Source organism: Poecile atricapillus, chromosome 2, assembly GCF_030490865.1.
Source record: "Poecile atricapillus isolate bPoeAtr1 chromosome 2, bPoeAtr1.hap1, whole genome shotgun sequence".
NCBI lineage: Eukaryota > Metazoa > Chordata > Aves > Passeriformes > Paridae > Poecile > Poecile atricapillus.
In genome coordinates, this window is record NC_081250.1 from 4529203 (window position 1) to 4542796 (window position 13594).

The 13594-nt window shown below is 45.3% G+C and overlaps 1 protein-coding gene across 2 annotated transcripts in view; it reads right to left on the reverse strand.

Moving 5' to 3' along the window:
* The window catches only part of PLCD1 (phospholipase C delta 1), a 49804-nt gene that overhangs the window by 21583 nt on the left and 14627 nt on the right, over positions 1–13594 (reverse strand). For both annotated transcript variants that reach the window (XM_058831241.1, XM_058831240.1), the window contains exon 3: positions 4693–4921. In XM_058831241.1, the coding sequence (XP_058687224.1) occupies positions 4693–4921 (229 nt within the window). The remainder of the gene's footprint in view (positions 1–4692; positions 4922–13594) is intronic.

Sequence of the window (13594 nt, forward strand, 5' to 3'; positions counted from 1 at the left end):
CCCCTGAGCAGCTGACACAACCTCACCTTCTGCTCCCACTGAGCGCACTGCTGCCTCGGCAGAAGGAAAATGCGCCGTGACACAACCGAGCGTGACCCAGGAGAAGCTTTTCACCATCTGGCCAAGGCTGGATCGGCTCTCTTTACCCTGTAGGAGTTTCTGGCCACAGCCAGAAACAGTTTGATTTCTCTTTTATGACAGAAAGTACATTCTGCTCCAGACGGTTAAAAGGGTATAAAGGAAAGAACGAAAAGAGCTCCCAAGCCTGGTAAACTCATTGTCATGGGTTTGTTCAATATTCAGCGTGTTATGCTGAACACTGAACTCCAGAGGTATCAATAATAATTTTTGAACTCACCTTCAGCATATTTTTAGGGATTTCTACCTATTTCTCCTAAGAACTTTATTGTGAGTGGAATCAAATCAAACTTTGTGGGTCTTGCTTTCTTTCCCTGATGAAATGCACAGGGTCTGCTACTGTACTGTGATAATATTTCATATTTCTTCTTGCATAAGAGCTTGAGTTTCCATCTCTTTAGTACATCTATGGATCTGGAGTAGCTGCTGTAAGAATGATCTTAATGTGATGTCAGATAATTTGAACTGGGTCTCACATTTTCTTTCAGTCTCTAAAATAATGTTTGACAATTGAGACACACTTCAGTTTTAAATACCAAAACACCCCATGCTTTTTGCATCGTGGAACTGACTATCTAATTTGCTCTACTGTCAAATAAGAAAGGTCATCCAGAAAAATATCTGCTTTTCAATAGGAAAAAAAAAAAGGATCAAAGTAAGAATTTGATCTCCAAGAATAACCTTCCATGTCTCACATAGGAAACAATGCTTCAAACTCATTCCAGAAAAGCTTTAAAAAATGCCCGATCTGAATGTTAATCAGAATAAAGCTCAGGATCAGCAAATACCAGCTCAGGCATATAGTGTTGTAACATTTAAACTGGGTCTTTCAAAATGACCCCAAAAAAGGGTATTAACAGCCTTAAGGGCTGTAAACACAACCCTGAAACAATGTTTACCAGAGCTAGCCCTGCACTGAAGTATTTCCTAGTGATGGAGATATGTGTAAACTCTTAGTATTGTTTGTCTCATGGAAAGTTGAACTTTCTGACTTTAAAAGTCTTGGCAGGTGCTAAGCAATGACCTCACCCCACATCCGTCTTAGCCTGGTCATATTAATATTCCCCTTCTTTAGACATGGAAACCAAAATAAAGAGAGGCTGCATTTCCCAAGGACGCTCCAGAGCCCTGAACCAGGGTCTGGCTTGGACTGATTCTTCCCAGAAAATCCAGTTTGAGTCATGAAGCTGCCATGAGCAGAGGATGCTGTGCTGGGAGCACACCACACCCACCCTGGGGTGCAGAACTCCCCTCCACCAGCTCTGCTCCAGAGGGGTCTGCTCAGAGTGTCACCCTGGTGCCACCCACTCACACCTGACCCTGCACCTCGGGTCCCCTTCCCAGCCTTCCCTAAAAACAACAGGCAGGAGGAATGCCCAGCTCTGGTGAGCCAAGGGGAAATCCAGTCTGCCACAGCCAGAGGTGAGCAGCAGGGGTGGATAGAAACTACTCTTCTGTGCATAGGAACTGCTGGTTTTGTGCTAACTACTGCAAAAAACCCACGTTTTTTAAGAGTCTGCATAATTTCCTCTGAAAATGAGCACCCAGAGGTCATACACCTACCCAAAGGCCTCTCTGGAAGGCAAAATGTGGGCAAAAGAGTATGCCCAGATCCTCCCTGTGAATGGAGGATGCTTTTCTCTTAGATCCCTTCCTAGGAGGCTGAGAAATGCAGGAGGGAAATCAGAGAGCCCAGGAAGAGCCCAGGCACACACAGTGGGTCCTCTTGCTGCAAGGGCAAGCAGCAAAGAGAGAAAAAGGAGAATCCAGACAACTGAGATCTCAGTAAATAGCAGCATTCTGGCCCCAAAATACCCAGACTCCCCATCCATCTGGATCCCCTCAGCTTTGGGAGAGCTTACAGCAGCTGGATGAACAAAGCACTCCAACTAAAGTCCTCTTGTCTGCTACAAACACCATTTTTCAGTCCTGGCTGTGGCTCTTCCTTTCACCTTCTGCCCCTCTGTGGGCTTGAGTGCACTAGGAAAAAGCTGCTCCCATTTCTGTATACATCCAGATTTCTGTATACATCACAATATACATAATACAGATTTCTGTATACATCTGTATCCTTTCTGTATACATACATTCATCCTTCAATCACATCCAGGGAGAGCCTGCCTCTTGCCTCTTGTTTTTAAAGGATATGCCAGCTCCAGGGCTACCAGTTTTCTCTTAGTTTCAGTCATCCCTCTTTGGTTTCTATCTGGCAGATATCCCATGAATCTGCTCAGAACAGAAATGCTGCAGAAATTCTGGTAAGTGCTTTCAAACCAGAAGAAAAGCTCACACATAAACCACAGAACCAAAGCAGATGCTGCCACCCTGCTCAAATGAAAAGTCCTCTGTATTTTCTAGTCCAAAGTCTTCCCTGCACACATACCTGCAGTATTTCCTAAACAACCTATGCCAGCCTGCTGCAAGGTTGAATCTGAGACTTATTAAAACAGAACTCTGTGTATAAGAACATCAGAAATGCTCATCAAGCATGTGGGAGCTTTATCTGTGTAGGAATATAGGACTGGAAAAATACATAAGGCACCGAATCCAGTCCCCTTCTACCACAGGCAACTCCATTGAATTCCAAACTGAAGGAGCCCCATCTGAAACTAGCTGAGTTTTTGCTTTCAATCCTTGTTTTCAAAAACTTGCACATTCCTTACTTGTTTTGCAAGGCTTTGGGAGGCTGAAAAAGATACCCTGCAAGGCAATTCTCCAGTCAGGGGGGACAGGCAGGGGACACAACACTTCTCATCTCCTGACTCTTTCCCTTGTGTGCTCACAGATGTGGAGAACACTCCTGAGGTTTAAGGAAGATCTGAGTGAGCCCACGCTGCCGAGCAAACCCAGTGAAGGCAGACTAAATTTAAAATCCCAGGCTTTAATTAAACATCATCAAATTTCAAATGAGAAATCATGCTGTTCTGTAATTCCAGGTTACGTTAAACGGCCTGAGACAAGCCCAGATTGGAAGCCAGCACCGCACAGTAATTACTCTTCCAGAAATATGGTTTGCCTACCCACCCTATTTAGCTTCAATTCTGCTTTCCAAAGACAGAAAGGCACTTTTCCATGCTGGAAATTTACAGCCTTCTTCCTTTGCAAATGTCATTGTTATTTTTCCCCCCTTAACAATCTTGTCTCCTCTTACAGGCAAGTTTTTCAGCAATATACTTAACTTGATACGCTCCAGGGACAACTTTCTGTAGCCCAGATTTTCCCCTACACACTGTGGGGTGGCTGAGGAGTGACCTTACAGCCCAGAGCTTGAAAAACCATCCAAAAAAGACACTCATAATGCAGGAGATAAAGAGAACATCCCAGGCACATATAATGGAGATAATTCCTGAGTCTGATTCCTTTAAGTGAACAGCACTGTGGCTGTGGAAAATGCTTCTCAGACCTCAGAGAATCCACAGAAGAGCAAAGCCTGAAGAAGGCTCAGCATTATGCACCATCTCCTTCTCCATCAGTACATTATTACCCAGCAGAGAACCCACATGGAATGAAGACTTAACTGAGGGCAAGACTCCCTGGTGCCTGCTCAGACTTGAGCTCCAGCTTTGTGATTCTTCCCAGCTGAGGATTTTGCATCTCCCCTCCTCTCTGATGTTTGGTGTGAAACAAGTCATGAAGCCCACCCAGCCTTCTCTCCCCAGGAGAAGGCTCTTCTCCTCTTTTCCTCTCTGACAGATGAATGTCTACCTTTGGGAAGCTTAAAGGAACTTAATATTTTATGGCTGCTGCAGCTCTGTCAAATCAGGGTGAAATCAGCAAACATTCTCAGATGTAATGTCCAGAGTCCCAGACACACAGGGACTGAAGAAAATCCACCCAAAACTGCACCCACAGATATTCTCTCTTTTTATACATGAGACCTCTGCTTGCAAAGGAACTTACTGAGTGAAATGCCCTGTGAATTCAACAGAGCCAGGATTTCACCCAATAACCAACTCCTCTCCATTTCATAATAAATTCACCCTCCCTTCCTGCTCTCTGCCTTTTCCTTTCTCATCTCTGCATTGTCACTAGAGCAACTGCAGATTTTTTCAGGGCAAAACTTCCTCCCATGCTGAAGCTATTAAGGAGCAATTTCACTCAAGTCAGTGGAGCTACCCTGGAGTAAATTTGGCAGTGAGAAGAGGAGAATCAGTTCCCTCTCCTTGTATTACCGAGAAACACGGTAAACAGTGTGGGCTTTTCATGCCTTGCCAAGAAGTGCCTGTCCTGCAGTTTACTGCAATGAGAGTGAAACAGACCCCTGAAGAACACAAAAAAAATAATGATTGTTTTATCTGGAGCTCCATGAAAGAGAGAATTCTTTGCTTAAGGAGCCACATTAAGCCTGACTCCACTCTTGCTGGTACCATTGTAAAACAGGGGGGGAAAGCACTGGAAAGCAGAGAGCCTGCCTGGGTGCAAAATCAGTGCAAGAGAAAAACCCAGTGCCCAGGGCCAATAGGGAAAAAAGGAGGTTAGTCTACTATCCCCACCCACACGGAAAGACAAGTGCATCTTTGTCTGTGATTAATCACTTTATAAGGCAAAGGATACTGTTGGAGTTTCTGTTTCTGGTTCATGGAGTTGCTGTGGGCTATGATTTTCCCAAGGCCGGCGATCCAGTGGTTGGCATCATCCTCTGAACTCGCAATGAGGTCCAGGTTTTTCCGCTGGTCTTTGAAGACGATGGAAAAGCAGCGATACTCTGGGACATCCTTGGCGTATTTTTCCATACCTTCTGTTTTATGGCCTGACCTCACATCCCGGATATCTTCAATGGAGACTGTGGAAAGAAAGCAGAGCCTGCTGTCAGCAGGGGTTCAGTCAGCCTTATCTCTGCTTGGTGAGGGATGTTAAAAAATTATTCTTTCTCCTTTTCCTGAAGCCTCTGGAGGGTTCCCTTCCCCCGTTCCCCAAGCTTTGCTACTAACGAAAACTCAACTCAAAAGAACCAGAAAAAGCAAGAAATTTTAAAAAGAAAATCCCTCTCCCTATGTTTTTTATTTAATAAAGAAGCAGAATATGCCGTAGGTACCATACTGTGATGTCCTGCTCAAGAAAATCAAATCATGGCCAAGAGTTTGGTTCCAAGCCCTTGGAGCATCCCTTGACTCATTCCCCCTGAGAAAGGGGAGATTGGAGCTGTGCCTCCCTATGAACATCACCCCACAGGAGAATCCTAAAACCACAGAATGCTTTGGGTTGGAAGGGACCTTAAAGATCATCCAGTTCTAAACTGTCCTGAAATGGACAGGGACACCTTCCACCAGATCAGGTTCCTCCAAGCCCCATCCAGCTGGCCTTGAACAATTCCGGGGATGAGAAGACCACAGCCTCTCTGGGCAAAATAAGAGGTGACTTCAATAAGAGGAGGGTAAGGAACAAAGCTGTCCTTCTTTAGGTTGCAAAAATAATGAGAAGGTAAAATTTAAGATCCCATCTGTTCCTCTCAGTCATGGTAATGCAAATTAAGGAGGCAAAGACCAAAGCTTCAGAGCAGCCTGGTGTCACCCATACTTCATCCTAACCCCTGTCAAGGGTAGAATTTATCCTCTTTGCTGTAAGAAATCAAAACACTGTTTCTAAGATCATCCTTCCCCAGTTCCATCTCTACTCTTCAGCTCTTCAGAAATGAACCCTGAAGTTACTCCAAGTTTGCAAAATGCACATTCAAGGCAATCCAGAAGGAGCAGTGTATGAAGAGACTTTTATTTAACAAATATAAGTAACAGAGACAACCTTAAAATACCCTTGAGAGCAATTGGTGCCCTCAAACCAGGCTGAGCTCAGGTGAGCTCCCAGCAGCACCCACAGCCTCTTTTTGTCTTTCATGGGTCACTTCACACATTTACAAAGCACTGAGCAGTTGTGGATGCCCCATCCCTGGAAGTGCTCAAGGCCATGTCAGACAGGGCTTGGATCAACCTGGTCTGGAGCTTTGTTAAAAAGTAAAAAATATCCCCAAAGTTTAGCTGAATAGGAGAAACTTGCCTTTAAACATCCATTTCACCATTAAAATGTCCAATTCATTCAAAGTCAACACTAGAAAAATCCAGCTCAGTATCCACCTGCACATTTTTTGACATGACTGCCTTGGGATTATCCAAAATTCATCAGATGCTCATTAGAGGTTTGAAAACTTCCCTTTTTTTCCCCAGAGCAGTCATGACAATGCTCAGCTGCTGGGGAAAAAAAACCAAAACCCTGCATCCAAAATTTCAGTCTTCAAAAATCAGTGACTTTCCAAAAGCAACACTTAACATTTGCTTCAAGTTCAAATGCTGGGGTGGTCAAACACCTTCCACAGAACTTTGCTGGCTTGATTCCTGTACAAGAACACACCATGAGGAGCTCTCTGGAGCTGGCAAAGCTCTTCCCCAACAATTATGAACTGCTGTCTCTGGGTGGTCTTTGATTATCACTTCATAAAGGCCAACAGTTGATCATCTGAGGGGAGGGGAGGAAAAGGTTGGGTTGGGATGGGCTGCTGTGGAATTATGTTATCTAGCCAATTTACCTTTGAGTGAAAGTTTATGGGTTTGAGTACTAAAAGCAGATTAAAAAGAAAAAAAGGCTGCAATTTCCCCACAGCTGAGCCTTCCTGGTGACCTTGCCCTTTAACCAGGACATTAATCAAATTATAGTGGTTTTGTCTAAGGTGGAACTTCACCTTTAATGCAAAGCATCTTACCATGTTTGGCCAGATTCAGTTCAATCAAAAAGTCTAAAGTTAATTTATGTTTCTTTTATAGCCAGTGGGAAATAAAGCAACTTTTGGAACACAGCTGTTCTATCCTATTCACACAAAAACTTCAGGGTAAAATAAATTAATCTTAATCCATGGCTACAGTGGACCCTTGACCAGAAGGGAAGTGCAAGCTGGGCATCTCATATGTAAAGTGTCCATAAGTATGGGATTCTCCTCCTTTCCAGAACTCACTTGCTTATGGCAGTGATGTGGAAGGATCATCCTGTTATTCCTCCTCACTTGCCAGCTGCTCACCACTGCTTGGCTCACAAGAGTTATTGTCCTGCAGAACAGCTCCTTAATCTGCTTGTGCAATCAATCCCTAAATTTTGGATTGGCAGTGGCCTCGTATTTCCAAGACCAGAAAATCTGATGTTAAATATTGGAAATTTAGAATGGATTCTTTGGAAACCATTACGTGACTGCATGAATCCACTGGAAAAGAAAGCTGTGTGGGAGGAAAAAAAAGGGATTGAAAACCTGTGTCTGGAAGGGCTGCCTTGATCTTTTCAGAGTATGCTGAGAAGAGGATGATGGAGATAAAAGAGATCCTCAATACAGGAAGGGTACAAGGAAGGCTGAAAAGCAGGACTGGTGTCTATTGTAGTCACACAAGAGAAAAGGAGAGAAACTATCACCACAGGAACTGTTAAAACACAGGGTAAGGAAGGACACTTTTTATAGCTTTCCATAGCTTGGTTGTGTGTACTGTTTTCATCTATCAATAAAAAAGCTGAAGCCAAAGGACTCAGCCCAAGCCATCTGCTAAAGTTATCTCTTTTCTGGAAAATCTTAACCCAGCATGAGTACTTTATCAGCTGCTCCCAGGCAGCGACAGAACTCTATTAGGAGTCCCAAACTGTGTGTTCAGCTGAGCTATCTGCAAGGAGAAATCAAAAATAACTGGGGGACAGAGATGTTTCACAGCAGAGGAACACTGGCAGCAAACAGCCATCAATCACAACTCCCTGCAGCCTCCCTGTTCCTTCCCCATCACGCCACAGCGGGGAGATAACCACAAGCAGAAGAGAATCTGGAAAGTTTGCATCTACTTCTGAGTGTTTGCGTCTGCCGAAGAGGTGGTTTGCAGACAGCCCAAAAGATGACGCACAGCACAAGGAAGCCTGTGTTTCTCCTGGCCTCCAGACTCACACAGGTTACATCCTGGTCAGCCTTCCTGGCTGCTGTGCACGCTGCTCAGACAGCCAAAGGCTCCCCACTGACACGGACATACAGCAGCCTTCCCTGGAGCCAGTGAAATGACTTTGAACTGCTCTCAGGGAGATGTTGAGAACTTTCCTTCTAGCTCTCCTTTCAGTTTTCATCACTGGCTCCTGCTCTTGTGCTTCTCCCTTGCTGATTTTCAGCCCAGTGCCCTTCTCCTCTTTCACCCCTGGCATCAGCAGGCAGGGATGACTCAGGCCCTCGGGGTGCTTTTGATATTTTCAAGCAACCAACATGTATCTTTTGGGTATCTCTCTTGATTTGGATTTCTCTCTTCACAGCGTTCAAGGAGCTTGGTGTTACACTTGCAAACTCATCTCCTCATGCAGAAGGAACTCTCCTTAAAGGAAATCTGCTGGATGATCTTTAAGGTCCCTTCCAACCCAAGCCACTCTATGATTCTGGTGTAGAAGAACCAGAAGGAGGAGCCTGACATTCCTAATGATGAAAGCAATTGTCTGAGAGAGGAACCCTGGCCTCTCCATCTCTTCTCTCTTCACTGCTCCACAATTGAAATGTCCAGACCATGCTGGGAGCATGAACAGTAAAACTCTTTGGTAATCCTATGGAATAGAGGGAAAGGAGGAACAAAGGCAGAAAACAATCCCTTTGCTTTCCTCCTGCTTGATAGGCAGCCCTTACAAATGAGGCATTTTGTCAACAGTAGTGGTCATGAAAGAAAGTAAGAAATTGAACCTGCACCTCCTGTAAACTACTGAGCATGTGAAGGACAAGGACTGGCAGGTGTTTCTCCTTCCTTGTGCCTTTGCTGATGAAGTGGAAGGGGAGGGTCACTGTATGGGCACTGCCAAAGCAGTCTTCCTTGAGTCATTCCTTAGGGAAGGGGGCAGCTTTTCACTCTGGGGGAAGAACTCCTCAGATCCTTTCCTTATGCTAGCCCCTGTCAGTAGCAGGCGATCTGTGCAATGTGGCATTCAGTCACACTGAATTACTCCATCCCACTCTAATTGGCTCAGTAAGTCACCTCTGTTTACTGTCAAGAAATGCAGATGAGAAACGTGCTGAGCCGTACCCAGCCCTCACCCCAACCTGCACGTCTGCAGAGAGGCCAGACCCTCACCAGCTGCACCTCGGCTCAGCATCTTGTCAGGAGCAGATGGAAGCTGCTGCCTGACCCCAGGACCATCCTGCAGAGACACTACGTGGATTTCACAACACGCCCAGTGTGCCCCGTGCGCTGCTTCTCGCGTTGGTTTCACTCCAGGAAGAGCCGTTCAGCTGATTTTGGTTTCTCCAGGGTGGCTGATGCTAATGGCCAAACTCAGGTGGGATCAGGACCTTTGTAATCAGCAGGAGCACTGTCAGCCCCCTGGGCTGGGAATACCAGTGATGGGTGATGGGTGAAGGCTACCCATCACCCTCATCCCTGAGGAACACCTTTCCAGAATGACTCACGGGTGTGTTCAGCACGCGCCCCACTGTGCTGTGCCTTCCCAGCCCTGCCAGCACTGCTCTTTCATCTCCCTGTGTGAGAGTTACTGCAGGTCCCAGCTGCTGACTCCTCATCCATGCTCTTCTCCACTCCCCCTCCATCAACATGCCCAGCAGGTTGTTCTGACTCGAGATCTGCTGCACAGCAGTCTGCCCTCATCGCTGGCCTGTGTTCAGCAGCTGACAACCAGTGATACAATGCACATGCAATTTTACAGGTTGTTTGAAAACACCCTTTCATATAAGGTCTTTATCCAGTCTTTCAGTCTCCCCATCATGGCTTGGGGCATTGAAGCAAAGAGAATGATCTCTATTTATTCCTTCCACACAACCAGGGCCCTGCAAACTATTTTGGTGACCGGTTCCTACTTCCCCTGCCATCACAGCACCGCTAAATCTGGATCTGAGGCTCTCAACACTTCTGCCTTTGCATTTAGCATATGCTATGGAGAATAAGGTCAATATGTGTCAGCGCGCTGCCTGTGATGAAAACTGTCCCAGCAACGCCCGCGGTGGCCTGATTCAAAACTCAATCGAAGAAACAGGCAGCTCTGCATCTGAAATGACGTGTTTGATGGCTTGAGCGATTTTGATAAAAAAACTAATGAGACCCACAGACAGATGGTTTTGTTTCCAGAGCTGATGGCTGCCTTGCATAACGCATTCGCATCAGCAAATATTTTTCCAGGGATAAATACATGTCTGACCACAAAAGCAATGATTCCTCAAGAAACTACAGAAGGAAGCTGTCGGTGCAGCCAGATACCTGCTGTGTGCACACAGGTTGCTGAGAGTTTCTGTTGACTTTAGGCACTTATCAGGAACAATTTCAAGCTTTTGCTTCTTGACTCGAGCAAACACAGAGCAATATTATATCCTTCCTGTTCTTCTGCAAGCAAGTTCAGGACAATAATTCAATGGAGACAATAATTTATTCTTACACTAAAGTGGTAAGGTATGTTAATTGCATGGTATTTTAAGGATATTCATAAATTTCACAGCAAGACAAAAGCAAAGGAAAAATTTTCTGCTGAACACTGGTACTAGGCTATAAACATAAACCTTTTGTACTATGTTTAAACCAAGCAAAGAATAACCTATAACTCTGCCAGAAACCAGAGGAAGAGAAACAAATTCTGTGCATTTTCAATAGTGACAATAACTAATCATCAGATCAAAAGATCAATTTCATGACTTTAAGTAATAATACAGTCACCACTTGCAACACTCAGTAGTGCAACTGAGATTTCTGTTTTAATCAAAAAACAGAAAAAGAAAAAAAATCCAACAATAGTAATTTTTACATAAAGCTTTTGGCCAGGAATGGAAATATTTCAGCTACAACCCCTGACGTTCTCTCTTGACTTCACTGCTCATGACTCAACAACGCAGCCCCAGTGAGTCATCCCTGGTTCAGTGTGTGAAGCATTTCATGGCTGTCATGGAAAACATCACCTCCCTGAGCCTCCAGGAGAGACACAGCACAGGAGGTGCCAAAGCACCATCTCTGGGGCCCCACTGCAGCACCCCTAAACTTAATGGACTCGTTCAGCCTTTTCCTTCTGCCTTTGAATACTCTGTTTCTCTACCAGCTGCTCAAAAGGATGATTCACTGGAAAGTTTTCAACCATTCCCACAAATCCCCAAGTTGAGAGAGTTTTTAAAGGGATTGAGTCTGGCTTAAGTGAGCTCACACTAGGGATTACAGCTGGTTTAAAAAATACTTTCAAAAATCAATTTCACTGAAAGCAGCAAATGTCTTTTTGCTCTTTTTTTTATTTTTTTTATTTTTTTTTCCCACCTGCATGAGATCTGGTATTTGACCACAGCTAAAGGAGCCAGTGCTACTGCCAGGCTGCTGCTCTGCCCCCTTTGGCTCTCCTGCCTCCCACCACAGTGATGCTCAGCAGTAAACTGCCTCAGAATGAGCTGTTTTCCAGCTCCCTCACACAAATCTTTGCCCCAAAACTGTTAATACAGCCACTTTAACTCTCTTTCTGGAGGCCAGGGAGAAAGCTCTGTAAAAGCCTTTCAGGCCAAAGAAGCATCCACCCTCCCATGGTCCTACACATCAGTTAGGATAATGAGAGCAGCAGTTTGTTTGTGGATCTGGCTGTAGCTCAGCCACAGGAAGGAGAAATCCTGTGGTGAAAAATGGATTTTTAAATCAATTTTTGGAGGATTTGGGTGCTTCTTTTGAGCAGCCCTTGGTGCCCAGCACCCCTGTGTTTCTGCTGGAGGCAATCAGAGAGGACACACAGGGCAGAACATGCTTGTTAGAAAACTGACTTAAGATGCTTCAATGGCTTTTGGAGAAAAAAAAAAAAAAAAAAAAAAAGTGCCCTGGGGCCTAAATGGAACATACTGAAAAATAAGGAATTATTGACAATAAGGGAAAAATGGATTATTCTACCAGATCAGAAACCATTTTGGAAGGACAGCTTATCCCCAAAGCCCTGTTTGGGTAATGCAGCTATGAAGACATCATCTAATTTAAATTCCCAGTTGTTTAAAATAAAGAGAAGAGAGGAAGGTACTGCTTATATCCCATGTATCTGATCCAGGCAACATCTGTTCCTGTCACAACCCTGATAAGTGGGGGTTTTTGAACTTCAAACATCTGAGATTCTCCTGTCTAACCTTGGCAGTCCCCAGTTTTATCTACTGGACTCCATCACACACAGGTTTACAAACAGCTTTTCCACGCAGTAGTAGGAATACCAACAGGAATAACAAGAAACTATCCAAACAAAAACATAACCCTACCCAGACTTCCCTCCTCTGAGGTGCATCCATCACTGTCAGCAATGCTGCAGATAAGATTAGACCTCCTGCTAAACCTCCCAGTTTCCATTCTGCTCATCCTTTTTTCCATCCTGAAAAGGGAACTTATCTGCAGCTTTGTCCTGGAAAGTCAGTGTCTGTTAACAAGGAAGGGTGACCCTCTGTAGAGACTCGCCCTGAAGTCCCTGATTTTGGGTGTCAAATCATGACCCTGCACTATTCCTCTGATGTGACAGCCTTCACACTGGACCAAATGAGAAGGCAGATGTGGTACCAGAGCCTGCCAGAGACCACAACATGAGCCAGGGGTAATCCACTTTATACCTGCACCCAAAGCAGCCTGGTGAAGTTAAAAGCCCCAAAACAAAACTCAAACACAGCAATCACTCTGAAAACTCAAGAATGGAAGGTCTTAGAGGATCAATAAAAGAGAAAGGCAAGGAGAAACATGAACAGAAGGTTGAGGGAAGTGCTTTTGTCCCTCTCCTCTGCTCTCATCATACACTTGCAGTACTGCAGCTCTGGGGCCTCCAAGAGTGTGAATGTGTTGGAGCAAGCCCAGAGGAAGCCACAAAGATGCTCCAAGGGCTGGAGCCATCTGCTCTGGGGACAGGCTGGGAGAGCTGGGGGAGTTCAACCTGAAGAAAAAGCTCCAGGGAGACATTAGAGCCCCTCTCAGCACCTAAAGGGGCTCCAAGAGATCTGGGGAGGGACTTCTGCCAAGGGTCTGGAGTGATGGGATTAAGGGGAATGGCTTCACACTGCCAGAAAGCAGGTTTAGATTAGCTATCAGGCAGTGATTCTTTACAGCCTGGGTGGTGAGGCCCTGGCACAGGCTGCCCACAGGAGCTGTGGCTGCCCCATCCCTGGAAATGTTCAAGTTCCTTCCATCCTAAACCATTCTATGATTTTATGAAAATGGACCTCTTTGATGTTATGGCTTAGGGCTTGGCAGGAGTCAGTAATCATCTCTCTTGTTGTCTGCCAGGCTCAGGTGTGTGTGCAGCAATTGCTGGAAGCAGCCCTGAGTGTCCCTCCAACCCTCCCAAGAGCTTGGCACAGGCTCACATCCTGCCAGGAGCACGTGGGACACACCCACAGCCAGATGGGTGACAGGGTGCAGAGCCAGCCTGGCCAGAGCTTGGCCAGAGCTTGCCTTCACAGAGCTGCAATTTGTCTCCACTGCTGTTATCCTGATGACAAAAAAGAAAAAATAAATCTTTCCCTGGGAAAGGTGTGCCTGCATGA